Raw genomic sequence first — 26,498 nt, forward strand, 5'->3', positions numbered from 1 at the left:
ACTACAAACACAGTGTACTGATATTTATTATACTCTTGCAACATGTTGGTACAGCTTACGTACTTTTGTATATCTATAAATTACTTAGCTATTCACTAACATAATAATACATAATATTTAGTTATTTATATTTTAGAAATTAGTAGTTTATTTCATTGTATTGAAATTAAGTTCTCGGAAAACCCCTCCGTAAATTACTTTTGTTAAACGCTTTCTAAAACAGGGGGATCTATGGTACCTATTTTGAAGGGTCTACCCAAGAAGGCTAAATTAACAATAACTTACATATAATTAAGTATGGTATACACATATGTAGAGCAGGTATGTAGATTTTCTTCTTTCTGTCTTAATATCTAAACCTTTCATAAGCTGCCAACGCTGCTAGGTAAAAATGTAATTTTCTTGAGTTTACAGTTCACTTCATGACCTTCATATTAAAATGTGTCGCAAAACTGAAATAATAGACAGTAGCATGTAAACCGATGGGGTCGCAGTTTATCTATAACCACATAAAAAGGGTCTTTACCCCTACATTACTAATATTTATTTCATGCAATTTTTTCTAGAAAGTTTTTTTTGCTCTATACAAAGTCCAGCACTCTAGGAAACTTTTTTAACATTGTCGTCTGATATATTTTATAGTAAGTTCAACATGATGGCTGAGAAAATATACCTAACCACTGATTATTACCAAATATTAGAAGAAATATTTGTATATAGAAATCTATATCTATCACTTTAGGTGATGCAAACAACCGTTTGGTGAACAAAACTATACTCTGTTGCAACATGTTGCGAAAGTATAAAAATGTTGCGAAAGAATTCAACATTCATTACTCGATTATTATTTGGTATCTTATTAACTTATGTTATTGATCATAGATTTATTTGGTGTCAATACTATTTTTTTCTCCGAAATGATAACTTTTATAAAAAGAAGCTATTTAACTCAAACATGGTATATGTGATATAAACTGAACCAAAGGGGTTAGATATAATATGTGGGGTGTATGAGGTTGCTGTTGTACCAGAGGAGCGGAAATCAATATATTAGGGTTATAAGGTTTAAACAAAGTCTAGACCAATTTCATTCATATGCAGCGATATACATTATTTTTAAGAAAAACTGTCCATTTAATTTCATTAAATTATCAAATTGACGAAAAAAATTATACCATAAGTAGTACATGTGAGCTGGGAAAATCAAAGACCAGAAAATTCCTCCAAACCGTATATTAAAAAATGTTGAATTAAACATCCATTATTAAATGATATCGTGATTAAATTACAATCAAATTTGGTATCTTCTTCTCTTATATTAAAGACCATAACAATAGTCTCAGTTTTATTGCTTGAAGTGAAATATACATAAGTTTGAATGTGATATTAACTCCACCAAAGTGGCTAAATTTTATATTAGAAGCTTAGGTGGCAAAAGTCAACCAGAGAATCGGAATTCATTATATGAAGGTGTGAGGCTTAGACTTAGTATATACTAATTTCATTCTAATTCAGCGTCAAACCACATAATTTTTAAGAAATCTTTTCCACTTAATTTCGTTTAAATATCACGTTGATCAACCCGAACGGTGTAAAAACAGGTGGAAATCATATATATATTGGGGATAGAAAAATATATTAATTTTGACATTGCTCATATTTATATAAAAAAAAATATTAATACACACTGACCGACATATTCGGCATAAAGCTGGTTAGAATAACGAAAAGCATTATAAGTAGTATATGGAATTTGAGGGTAGTATTAACCCGATTTTATTAATTTTTTCCAATACCACATACTATTAACATGCCACAGACTAATAAAATGCTCCCACTGTTTCATTAAGGTACCTCACATACTATCACCAATCAAATTGAGTAAAGTCAGACGAATGTTCGAAAATCCTGATATTAGTTACATGGGGGCTAAGGAAAATTTTCAGCCGTTTTGATCTTGTTATGAGTAAAACACGCTCTCTCATTGTCATTGAGATAACTCACATATGCGGTATAAAGTCACGCGGAAGTTCAAAAATATTTATATTAGATATATGAGGGCTACAAGAACTATTGATCCGATTCAACCCATTTTTGAAACAAAGACATACTATTATCGATAGTTTCATTTATTTATTCTATTATATGAATTTCAATTATATATCTTACACAATGGCCGATATTTACGGTAAAAAGTAAACTATAGGTACTGGGGTCCACATATTCAGTACCTACGGGCTTGAACAGTTTTGGTTCGATTAAGAGAATTTTTGGTCACAAGGTGGCATACTTCAAACGTATTATTCACGCAATGTTTTACGCCGATATAATCATTGTTGCCTGATTTGCATAGTGGAAAGTAAGAATCAAGTAAATTTAAAATGGTGTCATATGGAAAATAGGCGTGATTGTAATCCGATTTCGCCCATTTTCGCACCATAACATAGAAATATAAAAAGAATGTTATGTACCAAATTTGGTTGAAATTGGTTCAAAAGATCCCAAGATATAGGTTTTCACCTAAAAGTGGGCGGTGTCACGCCCACTGTCTAATTTTGAACACGGTTCCTATAAAGTCATCGCATACCATCCCTGAGATAAAATTTAATGTCTCTGGCGTGTTTAGTGCTTGATTTATCGCGCTTTTAGTAGTTTTCAACAGTACCGTTACATGGGGAGTGGGCGGGGTTGTCACCTGATTTCACCCATTTTCACACCGTAGATAGATGTGCTAAAAAAATTTGCTTCCAAAGAATTTTGTTATTATAGCTTTAGTAGTTTAGGAGATATGCACATTAAAGCTGTTAGGGGCGGGACCACGCCTAAAAAATTTTTTTTAACTGCAGATGCCCCTTCCTAATGTGATCTCGTGTACCAAATAACAATGTCGTATCTTATTGCGGAGCTTAGTCATGACAATTTATTTGCATTTGATTAATGGCCGTCTTACTGTACCCAGTTTCATAAAGATATCTCAATTTTTACTCAAGTTACAGCTTGCACGGACGGACGGACAGTCACCCGGATTTCAACTCGTATCTTCATTCTGATCATTTATATATACATAACCCTATATCTAACTCGATAAGTTTTAGGTGATACAAACAACCGTCAGGTGAACAAAACTATTATACTCTGTAGCAACATGTTACGAGAGTATAAAAATGAATCACCAAGTAATTGACAAAATCATGTTAAGTATCGGTAAAACACAGCCAAATCGGTCTAGCCGTTCTCAAGTTATGGCGTGACAACAGGAAACGGGTTTCATTTTTATACTCTCGCAACCTGCTGCTACCGAGTATAATATTTTTGTTCTCCTAACGGTTGTTTGTATCACCTAAAACTAATCGTGTTAGATATAGGGTTATATATATATATAAATTATCAAGATGAAGAGACGAGTTGAAATCCGTTTGAATGTCTGTCCGGCCGTCCGTCCTTCCGTGCAAGCTCTAACTTGAGTAAAATTTGGGATGTCTTTATGAAACTTGGTGTGACATGTTTCTTGGTACCGTGCTACGGTTGGTATTGCAGATAGGCGTAATCGGACCACAGCCACGCCCACAAAACGCTATTGATCAAAAACAAATAAATTGCCATAACTAAGCTCCGCAATAAGATACAAGACTGCCATTTGGTACACAGGATCGAATTAGGGAGGGGCATCTGCAGTAAATTTTTTTTTTAAGTGGGCGTGGTCACGTCCCTAATAGGTTTAATGTTCATATCTCCTAAACCGCTAATGCTATAATAACAAAATTCACTGGAAGCAAATGTTTCTACCTACAGTGTGAAAATAGTTGAAATCGGGTGGCAACTCCGCCCAATCCCCGTATAACGGTACTGTTAAAAACTACTAAAAGCGCGATAAATCAAGCACTAAACACGCCAGAGACATTAAATTTTATTTCTGGGATGGTATGAGATGACTTTATAGGAACCGCGTTCAAAATTAGACAGTGGGCGTGGCACAGCCCACTTTTAGGTGAAAATATCTTGAGATCTGCCTAACCGATTTCAACCAAATTCGGTACATAACATTTTTCTCACATCTCTATGTTATAGTGCGAAAATGAGCGAAATCGGACTACAACCACGCCTATTTCCCATATAACACCAGTTTCAATTCCATCTGTTTCTTTCACTTTCCACTATGCATATCAAGCAACAATGACTATATCGGGGTAAAACTTTGCGTGAATAATACGTTTAAAGTATGCCACCTTGTGATTAAAAATTGTCTAAATCGAACCAAAACTGTTCAAGCCGCTAAGTACTAAATATGTGGACCCCAGTGCCTATAGTTGACCTTCTACCGAAAATATCAGTCAATCCACAAAGAAATCTCAAACGAGTATACCATTTGACTTTGCGAGAGTATAAAATGTTCGGTTACATCCGAACTTAGCCCCATTTGTTTGCATGCTGCAGTTAATGTGCTCAAAATTTATTTTACAAGAAATGGATATAAAAATTTTATAAACGTTTGGTTTTTTACTAACATTTGAACAATCTTTTTAGAATTTAATACAGTTGCTATGAATTTGACTATTAAATGCTTTGAAATCGTAATTTACCAAAGTTCAGTAAAAATTATATGTAAATTACTTTATACATATGTACATATTCACTTAGTGTTTTTTTGTTCAGGGCAGTCGGGTCGGCATTCTTACACATTCAAATGATTTATTTTTTGAGAGTGTATGCGTGTGTAGAGTGACTACAAGTATACTGTCTTAGTGGTACGTTTTACGGGTCCTCTACGTTTTTTAGTTTTCAGTTCCAACATAAATCATTTATAATTGTACTAGTATTGTAAACCAAAACATTATTAATGAGAAATATGTAAAAAAAATATATTTTTAATTATGAACAATTAACAGCTGATATATCAAACAAATTGCATATCTATTCAAATGTTCTACAAAAAAAAATTAATTTCCCTCTCAATATTAAAGTACATTTAAAATCGTTGTCGTTTGGTTCATACACATGTATGTACATGTGTTTACTTTCCGCGCACGTCCGGCGCGCTGCGTAGTCAGAAAGCAACTGGCACTGTCATCGTTTATACGGTATAATCAGAGAGTACCCACGTGCAATGGGCTTCCGATCACTGTGCTAGAGAATTGTTTTGCTTAGCAGTATCAAATGTCAACGTAAATATATACCTACATAAGTATTTTGTTGATAAGTCCCCGCAAATGCCTTTTAAACTTTGACTTCCGAATAAATTGTCTAAAAATATTTATTTATTAAATATAATATACAAAAATCGAAGTAAGCTTCACGTTTAGGTTATTTCAATCATGTAATTGTTTTGAAGTATTGAAATATTTTGTTATATTGAGATTCAAAAGTCAATTTTGAAAACTTTTGCGATTAATATATATATGTACATATGTCTATCAGGGCCTAATTAATTACGTATACCTATCTGTGGAATGGAAAACACCCAAGAAATGCAATAAAAATCTCAAAATGTATTTCTTCTCATAGTGCCACCAATATCAAATGTTATAAAAACTGCGCATTTTGACAGCGCTAAACTTAATATCAATCCGTAAATGCTTGAATTAAATAAATTGTACGATACACCTGATTCTGCTATTACACGGTCTTCTTTTACACGATTTTGATTTAACACGGTTTGAAATTACATATTTTGTTTAATTTTTACACAATTTTATTCCATTTAGCACGACTCAAAATTTTTGGGCTTCAATATTATTTTTCAGATTTAATTTTTGTGAAATATATTTGTGGGAATATCTGCATACAAGCAAATTTGAAATGAGTTAATATTTTGTGAACTATCAATGCAATCAGAAGTGTTTGGAAAGACATTTTTTATTAACAAATTTGCTTATGGTGCATATATTTTAATAACTACGTCTTTCTTTACACGGTTTTTTTCTGGAATCAATCTACCTTTGAAAAACAGAATTAGGTGTATATTTAGTGTGGGTGTCGCTACAATCATACATGTATTTGATTTTAGTAAGGCGACTTCGTCCAAGTCGTTTTTCTCATAACCGCTTTTAGTTCAAGCTTATTTCATATACAATTCATATCATTTGTTTACATAGGACATCCCAATGGAAAGAAACTCGGACATTTCCTTCTCTCGAAAGACTCGTACACAGTTACAATCTGAGATGCCCAACAAAAAGACTACGCTTTTAGAGCGCATCATAAAGGACCTTAATACGCATTCTTATTCGCCAGTTAATGCTTCGGAATATTTGCACGATATAGCTTTCAAAGATGGCACTGAATCAGAAAATGTATTTGACACGGAGGACTTTTATTCTGATGAAGCTAAGAAATTTGCATTGTCATCGAGCGCTCCTGCTACATACAATATTATTGGGGGAAATGGACTTGATACTTTTGGGATTAGTGAACAATCGGCGACGAATATTCTAGGGTGGGATGAAGAAAACAATCCGGAAGCAAGCGGATTTTTAAACTTTGTCAACCAACAATTACTTCATCCCTCAAAGGTTACAAATGATGCCGTGGACTTGTATGACTACGTTAATATCTACTAATTTCATGAAACAAGCGTTATGCATTCAGTGAGTAACTAGCGCACATCATAGTAAATTAGGACCATTAAAATTAATCTCTGTACGGTAAATGAAACCTATTGCGCAATACACTTGAGTATAAAGGAATATTTGATTAAATCAAAAACAATACAGAAATAATAATATAGAAATATAAGTATATTCTACATTGAATCGCCAGGAAAATCAGCAGCTTATCATCTATAATCGAAGAAGTATACAAACCTGTGAGTAGAAATTGATTGGATACTCGTAAGTCTAGTTAACCAATAATTATTAAATACTTACTTTTGTTACTTATTTTAATTGTATTTCTTTACAACTTTTAATTGTTTGTTTATTATTCCCAAGAAGGAAATTATTGATTTCAGCGATTTCAAGTATTGCGGATAGATAAGAGTTTCTTTGCTTCAACCAAGCCACAGTTTGTATTTTTTGCCTTGGCATATCTACGCTCTAATCTAAAACACTTCTAACATAACAATACCTAAAGGAGGAGTAGGTTTATTTCGGGCAAAACAAGGCCCATTTTTATGATTTTTTTTTAAGAAAGAAACTCTATTTTTAAAAACCAATCGCACATTATGTGCATTGTATGGCATTTGATAATTGATAAGCGGCTTTCCAAAATTTAAATTTTTCACTTTTGGGAAACACTTTGAAGGAAAAAACACGATTTTTGTCGGAAAATAAATAATCCAGCGTTACCTCGTAGTCTGATACGTTTATAAGACATTTAAGACAAAAACGCAAAGTTTTACCCCGATATAATCATTGTTGTTTGATATGCATAGTGGAAAGTGAAAGAATCAGATGGAATTGAAAATGGTGTTATACCGAATTTTGTTGAAATCGGTTAAGCAGATCCCAAGATATGGGTTTTCAGCTAAAAGTGGGCGGTGCCACGCCCACTGACTAACTTTGAACGCGGTTCCCATAAAGTCATCTGATACCATCCCAGAGATAAAATTTAATGTCTCTGGTGTGTTTAGTGCTTGTTATAGGGCGAAAATTGGCGAAATCGGGTGACAACCCCGCTCACTCCCCATATAACGGTACTGTTAAAAAAATACTAAAACGCCAGAGATTTTTGTTTTTCACTTTCCAGTATGCAAATCAAGCAACAATGATTATATCGGAGTAAAACTTTGCGTGAATTACACGTTTAAAATATGCCACCTTGTGACCAAAAATTGTCTAAATCGAACCAAAACTGTTCAAGCCCCTTAGTACTAAATATGTAGACCCCAGTGCCTATAGTTGACCTTCTACCGAAAATATCAGTCAATCCACAAAGAAATCTCAAACGAGTATACCATTTCACTTTGCTAGAGTATAAAATGTTTGGTTACATCCGAACTTAGCCCTTCCTTACTTGTTTAACAGTACCGTTATATGGGGAGTAGAGGGGCTAGTCACCCGATTTACACATTTTCACACCGTCAATAGAGGTGCTAAAAATATTTGATCGCAATGAATTTGGTTATTATAGCATTAGCGGTTTAGGAGATATCCACATTAAACCTATTAGGAGCGAGACTACGCCCACTTAAAAAAAAAAACATTTAACTGCAGATGGCCCTCTCTAATGTGATCCTGTATACTAAATAAGAGTCTTGTATCTTGTTGTGGAGCTTAGTTATGGCAATTTATTTGTTTTTGATTAATGGCGTTTTGTGGGCGTGGCAGTGGTCCGATTACGCCCATTTGCAATACCAACCGTCTCACGGTATCAAGAAACATGTCTACCAAGTTTCATAAAGACATATCAATTTTTACTCAAGTTAGAGCTTGCACGGACGGACGGACAGACATTCAAAATTTGGATTTCAACTCGTCTCTTCATCCTGATCATTTATATAACCCTATATCTAACTCGATTAGTTTTAGGTGATACAAACAACCATAAGGTGAACAAAACTATTATACTCTGTAGCAACAGGTTGCGAGAGTATAAAACCATTAGAACCCCCTTAATAAACCACATCATCATCGACAGTATTTTTAAACGTTTGTTTTGTTAGATTTTTTTTTTACTTGTTTACAGAACAATATATTGCACCTTAGTATAAACAGCAACCATGGCTTTATATTTATAATATTTATTGCTTAAGCATTAAAAGTCTGAACCTCATTTTATTGAGTGTCATCCAAATTTTGTATTATATCTAACTTATATCAGAATTTGGTACTTTGATACAGTTACTAGTCTCTAAATCTGAGATTTTAAATTAGAGACAATTTTTGTGACTTGAGACGATTTAGCAATTCAGTACGTGACAGTCACAAAAATCTCTCAAAAACGAACAGATCTAGACAGCTGGTACATTTCGTTATTCAGAGATGTACAATATATAAAACCTGAATGAAAATAAACATGTCGATAAAAAATATATAATTTTTTATAACGCAGTCAAAACTCTTAACTACCAATAAAAAAAAGAATGTTAACTTTGAATCACAATAGTTATGAAATTTATTTGAAATTAATTTTTTTTAGCAGTAACGTGTTTGAGTTGCTTACAAAATATAAAAACTGAAAATCTATGAATATCTATAATGATCTCTAGAAGTAATCTGTCAGTATATTCAAAATGGAAATCAAGAATGTTAACTTGTCACAATTTACTTCAAAAAGTCTCAAAAATTGACTAGAGTCTGCTTACTGAATTGCGATATAAACCTCTCCAGGGCACATTGTTATTGTTCAAATATGGAAGAATAATGCCAGAGATATACGATTTTACCTTAAGGTAGGCGGTACCTGATCCATTGTCCAATTTCTGTAAGAATTCAGTTGCTTATTCATGTAGTAATCTCGATTATATACTACAAACAATCATTAGCTGCGCAAAACTACTATACTATGTGCAACATGTTGCAAGAATATATAAATGTTGCATATAAATTCAATATTCTTTATAAGGCAGTGAATTAACATCATATTAGTACTGTAGAAGGAACAATCCGAATTTAACCATTTTTAATATCGAATGACACAGTGAGGTATATGAAGACTTGGAAAGTTTCACAAAAAGGTGTTCTTCGAATTTTATTAATATATCGCAAAGATATTTTCGGGAAAAAATCAGCCATAGGTCCAAGTATATTTAGTATAGTATATAGTAGTACCTATATTTGTACATAGTGTTGTTCCGAGAACCTGGTTGGTATTTTCAATTGCTTTATATGGGAATCAGGCGTGATTGTAGTTCATTTTCACGCATTTTCACAAAGTCACATGAGAATTTCATGAGTATGTGGTGCACCAAAAATATTAGTGGTTTGTGAGATATGTAAATTAAACTTATTAAGAGGCGGAAACACCCAGTTTTAACCACTTTCAAACTGTCTATTGCAACATGTTGAGAGAGTATAAACATCGGTATATGTATATGATATCTTAATGAAAATAATATATTAACAAATAAGTTACATTTTCTAAGATCTCCTGTAATTTGGTGCCGTAACTGGATGAAATAATGGGTTTTTCAATAGGAATGATATGATCTCTAAGTTTCGTTTCGGCCATTTTTAGTATGTCATGTTCTGTAATGTTTTTTCATTTTATTCAGTTATGCTTACAATTTCATCATGGAAAGATATACGCAAGAATAACGTTTACAAATTATTCAATTTTATTATCAAAACAATCGTTCTACAATTACAACTTTTCGTGCGCTTTTGCCATTTCATGGTCGTAATAATCTTCTCCGATGAGGCTCACTTTCATCTGAGTGGTGCGGTAAATAAACAAAACTGTCGATTCTGGTGGGAAGAAAATCCACAAATGATTCATGAACAACCATTACATTCACCTAAATGGACAGTTTGATGTGGTTTTTGGTCTGGTGGAACCATCGGTCCGTACTTCGTTCGAAATGAAGCTGGTGACACCGTTACTGTCAATGGAGAGCGATATAGAGCGATGATAACCAACTTTTTATGGCCGCAATTGGACGAAGTTGATCTTGACACAACAACCGAATAATTGCGAGAAAAGTTTGGAGATTCGATAATTTCAAGAAATTGTGACATTGAATGGCCTCCAAGAAGTTGTGATTTAACGCCACTAGATTACTACATATATGGTTATTTGAAGACAATGATCTTGAGCAATAAACGAGACTCTCTTCAGGCATTAAAAGTTAATATTGAAACGAGATATACGAATTGATTTAGTGGAATAAGTACTTGAAAATTGGGTTCATCGAATTTGTTCCTGCAAAAGAAGTCGTGGTAGAGGTGGCCATCTGAATGATGTTATATTCAGAACTTTATTGCACCAATTGTACTTCATTCATCATTAAATAAAAAACATTTGAATTACCTTAACAATTAGTGCGTGTTTTTTTTTTTTTAATCATATTGCTCTTATTGGCAAACCATTTTCATGGGTAATAATATAATATATCTTATTCTACAATAGTTGACTTATTACCCAATAAATCGGTGAATGTGTAAAGTGTCCTAATAAATTATAGCGCTTACATTAGTTGAATGTCTTAAGTTTATTATTATATGATTACTTGTTGACTGACTGACCTTTGTTTTGTGTTTTTTCGTTTTTTTGCAAACGCCACCTGAAGTTTTAGCTTTTGGGATTTTTAGATTTTTTGCATTAAATTTTTCATCTCCAAATAAAAAAAACTTGACACTTTGAGAAAGTGATATTGTCGACTCTACAAAAAGGTGTTTTGATACAAACATTACTTGAAACGCTCTACACAGTTTAAGTTATGCTTCAAATGTACCGTATTCATATACAGTATCGCCTGTATAATAGCACTTAAAAAATTGCACAATTTTTGGTTTAATTAAATAGGGAATCAATTAACCAATACTCGTTTAATTGAACAATTAATTCAATTACAGGAATTCCGTTTAATTTAAGAACCTAATCAATTAAGTACACATGTGCACTTTAAATATCTATTTAGTTTTTAGTTATGATATTCAAATAATATTTTCAACTTTAAACGGAAAAAATATATGGACCAAAAAAGATATTTGTTAAAAAAAAAGTCAAGGAACAAAAACAATTAATATTATTGTATGTACTCGTATGCAGCGCTTGCATTAACATATTCAGGGCTGCTTACATTTTTGAATTGTTATTTGAAGAAGTCTGTAATTTTTTTCTGTTATTGTTCAATCTACATGAAATAACATGCGACTCCATATTCCTAATTCACACAAAACTGGTTTTCTGAATAAAAATATATTTTAAGTTCTTGAATGTATTTTAAACTTCGAGAACTAAAGAAGTTTTGGAGGATCATCTTCTTTCTCTTGCTTCTCAACACCAGCGTCATCCAAAATATCTCCAAAAGACACGTATGTTACACAATGCTACGAAATATATATGTACAGCAATGCCAGATTATTTTTTAACGAAAGTTTTTTGGTGGCATATTTTTTCAATAACACATATTTTTAACCAATTATGCGGGAGCACCAATTGACCGGGTTCAATTAAGTGGGAATATTTTTGACCGATCAGGTGATTCAAATAAGCGAACAAAACAATTAACCGGGGTCAATTAAGCGGGGATACTGTCGTACACCATATCAGATGAGCAGTACAGAATGTATAAATTATTTGTATGAATGCTTAGGTATTTTGTTTAGCTTGTTTATGTTGGATCGTTATTTTTAGGGCAAAAACTGAAATTCCAGGGGCGTTTGAAAAAAAAATCAACTTGGGACATATATCGGACTACCCAAATATATGTAGAACAATCTCATTTTAACAGTAACATTTCTGATGAACCATGAACGAAATTACTAAATGGAATGTCTAGATTTACACTTAATAAGAAACAGTTCTTTAATGTTCCCACTTCTCATCAGTTGCCAACCAAAACTGCGGTCGAGCTTACTAATTATGTTATAAACAAAATTTTTAATACAAACTATCTATGTTGTAAATAAAACCTAATGTCAATAGTGCACTTTTAAAGCTTATATTATTATATTTTTAGGTATGACATATCATATGAATACTTTAAAAAGTAAAGGTAATGCCATAGCGCAAAGCTTACAAGTATCGTTGGATTTTACCATCAATAATGCCTACATACTCATATATGTATGTCATTTCAGAGCTCAAAGCTTATATATACTTATAACGGAACAAAGGAAATGGAACTGGAAATGTTCAAGCGATGGCAATAATCAACATGGTAGGAATGAGCCTATAACCGATTCTATAACGAACGGGAATCAAATAAGATATCATACATATACACAGTACATACCTACATATATAAACATATATATAACTTAGTATCAATTAAACCAAAGATATGACTCTTTTATGATTTGGATAATTGCATATCAGTACAATCTTCTTCTAGCCACTATTGGCATATCAGAGTCATCATAATTATGCATACAACCCTACAATGTTTGATAAGTTTTTACTTGTAGCTCAATGTATACATATATTTTCGTTATCAATACCATGTCGCCATTCTAACTATTATATAAATCCATATCATATTGACTTTAGTAAGTAACAACAATACATATGGCAATTACACCCACATTTAGATAAATTATTGAGGCGTATTTATAAAAACGCAGCATTTGATAAAAATATTGTTTAACCAAAAATTAAGCAAGTTTGTTTGAAACTCTTGACAAAATAATAACTTAAATGTATATTATCAATTATCTACATACATACATTCATACATTTTATATATTTAGATACAGTTTTGCATGAGTGTATTCGAAATGATCGTTTCAAAATTATATGGTTGAATATTAATTATTGATTTCGTAGTGTTTCGTTGTTGAACACAAAACCTATCTAACAATATGAGTGGAAATTGAGCAATGACAATAATAGCAATGACAATGTTTAAACGCAAGTACTAGAACACTACTAAAGAAATAAATAACTAAAAATATATTAATAATATTAACATTTATAACAACTTATTCAATTTAATTGTGAAATGCGACATGAGACAATAATTCAATGTATATGAGAATACTAAGGTAATTCAGCTGTCAATTCTAAATTTAAAGATAAAGAACATAAGCAGATATGTATGTATATATACAATTATTAACATGATTAATGTATGTATAATTACTCTTAATGAATAATATCAGGGGAGAATTTCGATATTATATAAATGTTTTAATATATAAACTTAAATAAATATATGTATATGTGTCAAATTTTTAAATATACTTTGTAATTGCACGTACTCATACAATTATTTGAAGCTTTATATTGGATAATATATATCCATAGATATATAGGCCTAAAGAAAACATTTGCCATAACTTGTGTATGCCTGTAAATTGTCTATATATTATACATATAAGCAGCTGTTGAGTCTAAAAGGTGTAAAAGAAATCACTGCTAATCAGGGCCTTTTTTACGGTAACGGCTAACCACTCCTTCGCAATGTGCAAATGCAAAAGTATCTTCAGACTTGATTGTGAAAGAACTTATCATGCACCACCGAGTATGAGCACACACGCAAAGCATAAATTAAAAAAGCAAGGCGAAATCCTGCAATGTTATTGCAGCAGCAGAGGGTGCTATCAACTTACATAAATGTGCTTTCGACAGTAGAGGAAAGTTACTTCATTTTAGTGACCACTCATTTCCGGCGTGTTGATTTTACGCTGTCAAAGGTGATAAAAAAATAGAGACGCGAGACCAATAGCAGCTACATTTCATATTTATAACAATTTCTCGACACGTCAATAATTGAAAACGTCATAAAAACTTGTATGTATTGCATTGGAAAAGGTTGACTTTCTTCTTACGTGATCTGGTTATTTTCACTTCAAAATTTCCTGGCTAGCACCTTTCAATACCAGGAATCATTAGCTGTTTTCCATTCACCATTTCTCTGCTCGCTATCTTTGCGCGCTGCTCTCTTGTAAAAAAAATGTAATGTAACAGCAACAACAAAGTTATGGAGTTGAATTCGTACAAGAGTGCATGCCTCATTAAAATGGTGTAACCGCTTTTTTCAATGCTACCAAGTTTTATTTTGCAAATTTTATGCCAGTTTAACGATAATGAATGGCTCAAATGACATATAAAAATACAAATTTCATTTTTTTTCTTTAGTTTATAGAAAACATAACTTAGGGCACATAACAACTAGAATAATTGCGCATGCGTCAGAGGACATGCTAGCGCAGGGCTGTACCACAAGTGCTGCCTGTTTGCTTGAACATCTCGTATAGTTTGTTCGAATGGCTAATCTTCAACACTTGGTGAATCGAAGACAGCTAATATTAGCACTATTCGCCTGTTACTACCGCCCCCGTCAAATATTAAAGCGCCTTCACACATTAATTTGCATTTAGGTTCTTGTGCCTGCTATGTCATTATTTTAAATTCTTCTCATGGGTTAATTTTTTTAGACCTGATCTCGATTGAGAGTATGTATGTAGCTAGGGTCACATGTTTACATAAACATCGAAAATATAAAAAATATACTTCTTTATCGTTTAGATGTCCTTTGTATACCTAATCAGCAAATAACTATGAAATAACCGTCGACGGCTGGTCCCTCGCTATGGGTGGGCATATTTTGTATTGGCCGCTGCCGGTTTCTTAATGAAACCAAAATATATTTAATTTATTAAAAAATTAATTGTTTTGAAAAATTTAGTTTTATATTATTATACATATATACCTATATAATGTATATGTATGTTTAATTACCAACTTCGCAAGATTTATCAATTTATGAGTTAACTTTGTGTATGGTGGTGTATACTATATGGTTAACCAACTAAAATTCTGATCTTTATTTGTATTTATATTAACGAATATGTGCATTTTTGTAACTCAACAGTAATTCACACTTGCACAAAAGAATAAAAAAATTTATAAAGAATAGAAAACGGCAATATTCCTAGGAATGTGAATTGGGCTTGAACATTTTAATGAAAGGTCAATAGCACAAGCAAATATACTGTACAAGAATTCAAAATTGTGTTGGATAATTATGGTATAAAAAACAATATTCAGCAATATTTGTCATTTGCTGTGTGTAAAGCACATACATACATAACTTATAAACATAATATCAGAGTTGTTAAATAAGGATTACCATATGATAAATTATTACCGATAAACTTATTTTCCTTATTTTTTTATTTCTTATTTCTGTCACAACTAATTACCATCATATATACTTATTAATTAATAGAAAACAACTGTTATTGTATAATAATTGTATAATAAATCTTACACCCCAACTACGGTTTTTAACTCCACTCAGTTGAATTAAAGTTAAAAGAATTCAACTTCAGATAAACCAAAAAATTTTTCGGTATTACGAACTTCAACTTTTTCCAGTCGAAGTTTTATTGAAGTTGCCAACTTCAAAAATGAAGATTCGATAGTTAATCAAACAGCTGAAAATTTTAAACGAAAAATCAAAATAATTCAATTTATATTATTATTTTTATGGCTCCCGAAAAGGTGAATAATTATTTGAATGGACATACGTTTTTTAAACTTCAATGACTAAAGAGAAGCAAAACACCTCAAAAATTTAATTCTACTCAAAAAGTGCACATACAGTGGCGAGCAGAATTGAGTGCATGTTTACAAAACTGATTTTCATCACCCATAAAAACATAACCACACAAGCAAATCTAGTAAAGTAACAATGACAAATAAGAAAAATTCTAATAGTTTAGAGGAAAAAACGAAAGAAAACGCATAAACTCAATTTCGCACGTTTAAAAAAAATTCAATAACTAAATAGATTTCAATGTTTTGTCCACTGACCCTTATTAGAAATTACTTCTTTTAGGCGGTCTGGCATGCTCTCTACCAAATTTTCAACAATATCTTTCGGAATTCGATTCCATTTTGCTGTTACACGTTCCCAAAGGTTGCCCATGTTTGTTGGAGCTGCTTCGTACTGCCCGATCCGACTTTTCACTATTGACCAAAGATTTTCAATTGGATTGCGGTCGGGACTTTGTGCTGGCCACTCCATCAATTTAAACTGTTGCTTCCCAATTCATTCCTTTACAAGTTTTGCTGTGTGCTTCGGCTCCCCATCTTGTTGAAAAAAAATTTCTTCTTCGGGATATGCACATCAATAAAATTGGGAAGATTGGTTTGCAGAATTTGAAGAAAGTTCTATTTTCGCATGATACCATCTACTAAATGAAGACTACCAACATGCCACCATATAAAGCATCACTAAACTAATATATTTCCACCGCCATGTTTAACATTTCTCCGAGTCTACGCCAGCAGTATTGCTTTCCGTCTGACTGAAAACGATTTAATTTGGACTCATCAGACCAGACAACACGTTTCCAATCATCAATGGTCTAATTATGATGCTCCCTTGAAAATTTCAAACGCGCTTTAATATTCTTATCGGACAATCCAGATATGTTTTTATCACACTTGAAATATATCTGATGTCTCGCAGCGCTCTTCTAGCAGTTCATTCACTAACTTTTTTGTTAATGACCAGAGAAGCACCCTTTGATGTTAGTAACTTGTTTTTTCTCATTTCGGACATCATTAGACGGGCATCTGAGTCCTTCAATAATTTTTTCTGACCTGCGGCATGCGGTTTGGGATTTCGCCTCTTTTGAACTGCGATCTTCGCCGATTGGCTAATATCAGCCCTCTTGGAAATTTTCCAGGTAGTACAGTCATTCTCGGTCAGGCTCACAACATTATTTTCCATTTCTTCAGATAATTTTCTCATTTTTTTCCAAAATATGGACAAATTATTTATAATTCGAAGCCAATTCACAAAAACTGTTTTGCTTCGCCCGAAACACATTTTAACTGCACTAAGAACATCAAAAATAGCATAAAAACAACTATAATGGTAAACAAAATTTTGGATTTGTTTGTGTGGTTATGTTTTAATGGGTGATGAAAGTCAGTTTTGTAAACATGCACTCAATTCTGCTCGCCACTGTATGTACATGTATGTATATTCTAGGAATAGTATGTATATTGTAACGACACTTCATGTTCGAAACATTTCCCACGGTCGCTAAATTTTATTGTTACTGTTTCCAATTTATGGCTTGCATCGTCCAGTTTCGGGATTTTTTTCCTCGAGCTCAACAAAATGTTCACCTTGTTTTTTCTATGTATTTGCACATAATAATAATAATTTATATTTCGTTCATTTGTGCGTGTTTTGAAATATTTTGAGCACTCTCGATATAGCCATTTCTTTAGGAACAGTTATAAAGGGGATATAATGAAATTACTTTCTAGTAAATTTCAGTTATTATTAATTATTCTTGTTAGTATTGGTAGAATTTTTAAAAGCTTTTATATATAATTCTAATTTGAAAGTTTTTATTTAGTAACCGCTTAGTTACAAAATCTAATAAAAATTTGGAATCACTATATAGGTATATCCATATCAAATTTATATATATACGATTATGTACATAAAGGCAGCTAATTAACACTATATACAATAACAACTAGTCTTTATTAATAATTGATAAGCACGTACAATGAAATAATATTCTATGTGAAAATGCTTAAAACGCTAATATATATCATAAATAACATATCTAGATGCATGACATTTATTTAAACTCATATATATGTATATTGTTGTATATGTGTTTATAGCGTTTATAGTTTATAACCGTGAATACATTTAGATACATACATACATATATAATGAAGGTAAGAATTTATTGTCGATTTTTTCAACGGTACAGCCATGGAAATATCTACAAGAAACTGTACTTCTGCACACATGATTTTATCAAACATGATTTGTGCTAACAATTTTCTGCGTACATATATGTAGGTATATGTATATAATTATATTACATGATAGGCAAAACAAGGAGTTTGTAAAAAAGGACTACTAAAAATAATAGGTTGTGCTTTAAGTATATTTCTACTTAAAAAAAATACTATTATAGAATATAATTGAAAAAAATTAAAGCTGTACTAAGTATTTTCCACGAAAAAAAACGAAAAAAGTTTGTATGGTTTCGCAACAGTAATTTGTATAGGCAACATTCGTATATAATTTCATTTTGCAATGGCTCATCTTGCGCAATTTGAAATGGGAAAACTGCACACTCAGATATGCATCTTGAGCCTCAAAGGCCCTTGTATATTTGTTTTCATGACTATTATTCCAAAGAGATTCATGTTGCAACATGAATATGTACGAGTAATTGACAATATTCACGAAAAAAGCCAGCTTTAATTTATTGTTATTTAACGCATTATATATTAAATGATTAAATTATTAAGAACATAGTTATAAATACGAAATTAATATTAATTTGGACTGAAGTTATTTATTTAACACGCTTATATTAGTTTCACTTGTATGTCTGTTTGTAACTAAACTATACTCGATTACAAAGTATGCGCAAAATGTTTGCATACTTTTAGGCATATTTTGACATCTTAAACGGAACAAATCAACTGAACAGACAGAACAAATATTATAATATTTAGGATAAAATTTTTTAATGGCAGATCAAAATATGGAATTTAATAAAAAATAAACAAGAATTGAATAAATGAGAAGTTATTCATTATCAAATCATTATCATTATTCATTTTCAAATTCAATCTTTCCGAAAGGAAAGTTGTCAACCGCTCTGACCTTTTATCAGCGAAGTTGATGTTGAAAACGCCACCGAAGATGAGTGGAAATTTGTTACCATTGATAATCCGATTAAAATACCTAATTTTAATTGTATTGTTCAATTAAAACGAGATACTATTCCAAAAGGTGGTGTAGCTATTTACCAAATAATAACGTTACATAATATTAGTATATTATGAATCCGAATATTGAATAATTTATTTTTTATTAAATTCCATATTTTGGTCTGGCATTAAAATTTTTTATCTTAGATATTATTATTTTTGTTCTGTCTGTTCAGTTGATTTGTTCCGTTTGAGATGTCAAAATATGCCTAAAAGTATGCAAACATTTTGCGCATACTTTGCAATCGTGTTGGCTTTAGTTTGGTTGCGGAATTTTTTGATTCGGTACCACGCTCAAAGCCCGCGATGAAAGCTATTCAATAGCTTAAAAAAATTGTTTGAAAGAATCATAACATGAAAATAAAAATTTTTATGCAAAATACTTTGTTTTCAATATTTACTGAAAGTAAGATTAGTGTTGCGATGGTTATCGAACAACTATCAATTAATATACAATAAATATAGTTTGAAATAAAAAAATTAAAAAATTACGCTTTTAAAGAATATCGAACTAAAAAGTTTAAAATAAATATAGTTTAAAAAAACTAAAGACACACGCTTTTAAAGAATATCGAACTAAAAAGTTGAAAATAATTTTAAAAATTAACTTAAACAAATAATATATAAAAAATACTAGCATAATTGAGGAAAAAGCGTGGAGCGCTCGATATACGAAAATTATGACACAAAGCGCCCTAAGCCTTTTCCTCAATTATACTAGTATTTTTTATATATTATTTGTTTAAGTTAATTTTTAAAATTATTTTCAACTTTTTAGTTCGATATTCTTTAAAAGCGTGTGTCTTTAGTTTTTTTAAACTATATTTATTTCTAAGTCTACAGTTACATGCCTAATTAATTGCTGTTCAATTAACCATGCAAACTACAGAGAACGCTTTCTTTGATTTGACAGCTGCGATAATTTAAAAATACAATTTCTTTTTAAAATGCAAAATACCTGTTTCATAACAGCAATATATTAACTATAACCGTCTTTTATTCCCCATTAAATTTAATGAAAAAATAAAAATATTCAATTCGACTTTTAATAAACCTGCTTTGTTTAGTTTGGCAACTTTCGGACCTCATATACCATAAAATGATATAATGAGCAACTAAAGAGCAAATGTATATTAGGAGTGCTTTTTGGCAATAATCATATATACATCTGGGTGGAATTTACTTGATTTGGTCCGAAGTGATGAAAATGTAAATGACGTGCGTTTGATTCAGGCATTTTTATAAATACATATTTGGGTATACATAAGTATGTATGAATGAGAATACGCTGTGTCTTAGTCAGAGACATTACGGGGTCAACACTAATTTTCTTTATAATACTTATTTGTAAAAACTGCTTAAAGTACTAATAATAATAATAATAATACTAAATGAAGTAATCAAAATTAATATTGTATTTACTTAATACCTATAAAACCCCAAACCTATAGCTAATAAGCATTTGTTGAATGTTAATGTAGAAAAAAATATAAATAAATGCGAACATACAAAAGGTGCAACTTTAAACTGGATGTGACAAACATAATTTTAAGGAAGCCTAAAATGAAGAACATTTATATTTCAAACATTATAGAATGCGATAGACAATAGTACATGATAATGACAACAGATGCAAAAAAATTGAGTATTCGGTCATAATTGAAGAAGACAAGTTACTTAGTAATTAACATTAAAGTATACAAATAAACATTGCTATTCAGACACTCAATCACACCAATACCAAGCGAACAATTGAAAAGCTGTAAAACCAAGAAATGCAAAATAAATTGGAAGTCTCTAAAAAACTCTCAATATAAACTTCTATTATGTGCCGTTTTTGTATATAAATAATGCCTTGCTAAGAGTAGCTTACAAAATAGCATACAGGTAAGAGCAAAAACCATTTTTCGAAACCATATTCTTTCATTCCCGTTGCACCATTCCCACTTTTCCTAAAATTATTAACGAAATAGCGACGGTTATGAACCTCCCCTTTTGAACTCCTCAATGCAAAATCTATCGATACTAAAGTACAGTTATCCATTATACACATACATATGACGTATTCAATTAGATTACGGCAAAAGTAAAACGATATCAGAAAGGTATTTAGCTAATTACGGTAGAAAGTTTAAATGTTTGAGATTAATTTATGAAATAGGTGAACATCTTTCACTTAACAACTATGGTTTGAAGACAGACCCGTTAGACTGCCTACAGTGCAATGCTAAGCAGTGTGTCTCTAATTGAATTTTATTTTGTATACATCGAATACACCCTAGTACATTGTCAAATAAATGATTTGTGTGCCGGTTTTATGAATATCATTAAGTGTACGAGGTTTTTGTTGTTCCTTATCCTGAACATCTTTAAGATGTTGCCTATTCCGTTCACATGTGTAACTCGAGTCGCGCATTTTTCTGCTTCCCTTTCATGCCATTTTCCTGAAGCTTTGTATGTATCACAGTGACGGCTAGTTCGTATCTTCAAAAGAGTACTTTTGCGTCGATTGACCTTATACATCTTTCTTGACCTTGCCATCAAGGTGATAAGCCGTCAATATCTAAAAAGTTCAGTTGCCCGAAGACTCTACCGATATGTATTAAGCATCTGGCTATTCAAGATGCTCCCCCTAAAATCTTAGAGGCATCTGTCAAAAATTTAGTGGTAATACCATCTAAGTAATCTATATCCTGCTACAGGTTAAGTTAGTATGGAGGGCAACTGAGCCACGCATAGACTAGTTATGGTCCTTTGCGATACCTAATGGAGTTCAGTTACGAAGCCCATGAGGAGTAGTCATCCTTTAAGATGCCTGCTCTTGACACGAGCCTCAGTATACTCTGTGGCCTCACTATCGATACCGGTATCGGTAGTGTTGTTAATGCGGGACAAGTGCACAAAAATGCTCTATTGTTTCCTTACTGCCTTGCTATTGATATTTTCTGCAGTCTTCTCGATCTGTGAGCCCGTACTGCAGGCGTGTTCCACTACTAATCAGTGACAAGTTAGTATTCCGATAAGGAACATTCCTTTCTATCAAGTGCCAGTAGGAATTTTGTATACTTCCCATATACCGGTTTTCACATGACTTTTGAAGTTTTGCACCCAGGTAGATCGTTCCATCGCGTTTTGATTTTCCTTATCATGCTTCGCTCCATACCATGGTTTGGGTTCTCGGGTGTCAGCCGTACACCACCCTTGGCTCTCATTCTCATTCCCCTATTTCATTGCCTTCGATGCCTTTGTGTCCTGGTATCCAGTAGAAGTGAAGTAGCTTGCTCCTAGCAACACTTTACCCTGCTGCCCTGCTTTCCAAGACTTTTCTGGCCGATATGCGAAACGAGGTTATTGTCTTAACTGTTGCTTGTCTGTCCACGGAAATGTTGACTCTGGAGTTGATGCAATAGAGGCGAGCTCTGCGGCTTTCCCAATAGCATATACCTCGGCTTGAAATATACAGCACTGGTGCGGCAGTTTAAAAATCCTGCAGCGTAACTCTGGACAGTATATCCCTGTACCAGCTCCGTCTTTCATTTTCGAGTAATCTATATAAATATTTAATGTGTTGTGCGCAGCTATCAACCATCTTTTCCTAGGTTTACTTTGAACGTTATTTCCCAGTTGAAAAGTGGTATCATGTAGTCGGTACTTGCCAAACCGCCTCTGCCCACCGAGCTATGCCCAAGTCGATTTTATCGCGCAGTTTTCGGCGAAGAGGTGTATAAGAACCTATGAACCCTTCCCATTGACTTTCGGTAGGTAGATTTCTGTAAGCCTGTACACCACACTACCGTAGCGTAGAGCAGAATTGGTCTAACAATTGGTGTGTAACACCAGTGCGTGGGAGAGGCTGAAAGGCCCCAGGTTGTGCCGAGCATTTGACTACATATATATAAGGCTAGCCTTCTCACTCTTTCTTCCACATTGTGCTTCCACAGCGATTTGCTGTCTAAGACCACCCCAAGTACATGGTGCGGTCCTCGAAAGAGAATTGTGTCCCATTTGTCGAAGGGAGCCTCCATTGAGGAACTTTGTATTTATTTCCTAGTGAAGAGAAGCAGATCTGTTTTTTCTGGATTTAATCCCAGACTCGCTTGCGATGCCCAACTCTTAACTGTATTGAGAAGGGTGGGTATAATATTGTTAATGGGGTCACCTTCCCGTTATTAAGATGGCAATGTCATCTGCATATGTCACTATCCTAGTCGCTTTATCGTCTAGATTCCTTAGCAGTTTAATCACCACTAATGTCCATTTGAGCGGAGGTAGCACTACACCATAGCGTCGATCCATTCTGCTCTTATCCTTATAGAGATTAAAAGGATCCTGATCCAACGTCGTATAGCAGGATCAACATCTATTGACTGGATACTATTCAGAATGGATTCCGTATACACGTTATTAAATGCTCCATAAATGTTCAGGAACTTTCATAGAGGGTATTCCATATATTCCAGAGACTTTTCGATGTTGAATACTGGTGTATGGAGTGCATTCTCTACGAATCTGCCTTTAGTGTATGCATGTTGCGCTTTGGACACGCTGCGCCCCTGATATGCATATTTGAGGTTTTCTCTAATATTTTCAGCAGGAATTAAGTTTAGCTTATCGGCCTAAACTCTTTAGAGTAGGTTGGGTTGTTTCTGCCTGCCTTCGGTATAAAAACTACCCAAGCCTCTCTCCATGAGTCCGGCACAAAGCTGAATTTCAGGCATCCCCTAAAAATCGCCATAAGCCACCTCACGGATAGACAAAGCACATTCCGCAACATGACTGGAATTATTTCATCCGTACCGGGCGGTTTGAATGAATGAGCGGATCGCCCATTCTATCTTATTCTCCGTAATGATATGTTTGGTGAAGATTGCAGCACTATTTTATTCATAGCTCGGACTTATCGCTTCCTTACAGCCAGGAAAGTGCACACTGACTAGGTCTTCCAATGAGTCCTCACATTTGATCGTCCATTTCCCGAAACTCTTGCGGGTTAAAACCGGTGCAGGGCATTTGGATGCCTAATAGTATCTGCCTGTAGAGATCCCAATTTGTGTTTCTGGGATTTCTTCTGATCTTGGCTTCAGTTCTAATGAAGAAGTAATTATACTTATGGTCAGAGAATCACAGTGTGCTTAGCACCCTTCAATTGTCTACCATTGCATCTCTACTGCTATATCACGCCCCTTTCAAGCTCTTCATATGAGTAGTACACGCAAGATAGTATTTGCCTGTAAATATCCCATTTTGTGTTTCTGAGATTTCTCTTTACTTCCTTTCTGATCTTTGCATCCGAATTAAAGAAGAAGTAGATGTACCTATGATCAGAGAAAGACGGTGTATATGATCATTCCACTCAATGTAATACGATGCAAATCATGTCGCAGACGCATGAGAGCAATGCTGAACGTGAAGAAATGTCACGAGTCAGCATCTTCTAGCAACTCTTTGATAACATACATATTGTGCATTTAGGCGGTTTGATTTTTATACTCTCGTAACATGTTGCTACAGAGTATAATAGTTTTGTTCACCTAACGGTTGTCTGTATCACCTAAAACTAATTGAGTTAGATATAGGGTTATATATATATAAATGATCAGGATGAAGAGACGAGTTGAAATCCGGGTGACTGTCTGTCCGTCCGTCCGTCCGTCCGTCCATCCGTCCGTCTCTGCAAGCTCTAGCTTGAGTAAAAACTGAGATATCTTTATTAATTTGGTACATATGTTTCTTGATACCGTTAGACGGTTGGTATTGCAGATGGGCGTAATCGGACCACTGCCACGCCCACAAAACGCCATTAATCAAAAACAAATAAATTGCCATAACTAAACTCCGCAATAAGATATAAGACTGTTATTTGGTACACAGGATCACATTAAGGAGGGGCCTCTGTAGTTAAAAGTTTTTTTTTTAAGTGGGCGTGGTTCCGCTTTTTAATGTACATATCTCCTAAACTGCTAAAGCTATAATAACAAAATTCACTGAGAACAAATGCTTTTTGCACCACAGTGTGAAAATGGGTGAAATCGGGTGACAACCCCGCCTAGTCCCCATATAACGGTATTATTAAAACCTACTAAAAGCGCGATAAATCAAGCACTAAACACGCCAGAGTCATTAAATTTTAACTCAGGGATGGTATGAGCTAGCTTTATAGGATCCGCGTTCGAAATTAGACAAAGGGCGTGGCGCCGCCCACATTTAGGTGAAAACCGATATCTTAGGATATGCCTAACCGATTTCGGTACATAATATTCTTCTCATATTTCTATCCTATATTGCGAAAATTAGCGAAATCGGATAACAACCACGCCTATTTCCCAAATAACACCATTTTAAATTCCTTCTGATTTTTTCACTTTCCACTATGCAAATCAAACAACAATGATTGTATCGGGGTAAAACTTTGCGTGAATAATGCCTTTGAAGTATGCCACCTTGTGACAAAAAATTGTCTAAATCGAGTCAAAACTATTTAAGTCCCTAGCTACTGAATTTGTTGACCCCAATGCCTATAGTTGCCTTTTTACCGAAAATATCGGTCAATGTGTAAGACATTTAATTGAAATTCATATAATAAAATAAATAAACAAAACTCTCGATAATAGTATGTTTGTGTCCAAAAATGGGTTCAATCGAATCAATACTTCCTATAGCCCTCATACCTAATACAAATATAAAGACTTTTGAACTTCCGGGTGACTTTGTACCGCATATATCGGCCATAATGTGAGTTATCTCAATAAAAAGGAGAGAGCGTGTTTTACTCATAACAAGGTATTTTTGTGCCTAAAATGGATCAAATCGAGTGAAAATTTTACCTGGCCCCCATGTAACTAATATCAGGATTTTCGAACATTCGTCTGACTTTACTCCATATGATTGGTGATGGTATGTGTTCAAAATTGAACATGTGCGTTGGGACCAAAGGGCCCCACTTAGACGGCGTGCAGCAATAAATTTAGGTTTATTATTTTACATATTAAGATAAGAAACATGTTGGAATATACAGTCCACTAATCATAAATATGTATGCTCAAATATATTTAACAGGCATACATACATACATAAGCAAACACCTAAACAAATATACACTCATATGATAACTTGTAGACCTAAGATATGTATTTAGGCAATTGATTAGAAATGCACATGTGCACTTGAAAACAATCCCATAACATGTA

At 33.2% G+C, this 26,498-nt stretch overlaps 1 protein-coding gene and 1 pseudogene across 5 annotated transcripts in view; one reads left to right on the top strand and one right to left on the bottom strand.

Annotated features, from left to right (window-relative positions):
• The window catches only part of LOC118683427 (uncharacterized), a 134,675-nt gene extending 113,546 nt beyond the window's left edge, over positions 1–21,129 (top strand). For 2 of the 5 annotated variants that reach the window (XM_070112295.1, XM_070112294.1), the window contains 2 exons: positions 6,093–6,802; positions 12,560–21,129. In XM_070112295.1, coding sequence (XP_069968396.1) covers positions 6,093–6,557 — 465 coding nt within the window. In that variant the 3' untranslated portion in view covers positions 6,558–6,802; positions 12,560–21,129. The remainder of the gene's footprint in view (positions 1–6,092; positions 6,803–12,559) is intronic. The other 3 variants (XM_070112297.1, XM_070112296.1, XM_070112298.1) reach the window with 3 other exon arrangements.
• An 880-nt stretch (positions 21,130–22,009) lies between these two features.
• LOC138857972 (uncharacterized) lies at positions 22,010–23,262 on the bottom strand (annotated as a pseudogene).
• Between the last annotated feature and the right edge of the window lie 3,236 nt (positions 23,263–26,498).

Source organism: Bactrocera oleae, chromosome X (assembly GCF_042242935.1).
Source record: "Bactrocera oleae isolate idBacOlea1 chromosome X, idBacOlea1, whole genome shotgun sequence".
Taxonomy (NCBI): Eukaryota; Metazoa; Arthropoda; class Insecta; order Diptera; family Tephritidae; genus Bactrocera; species Bactrocera oleae.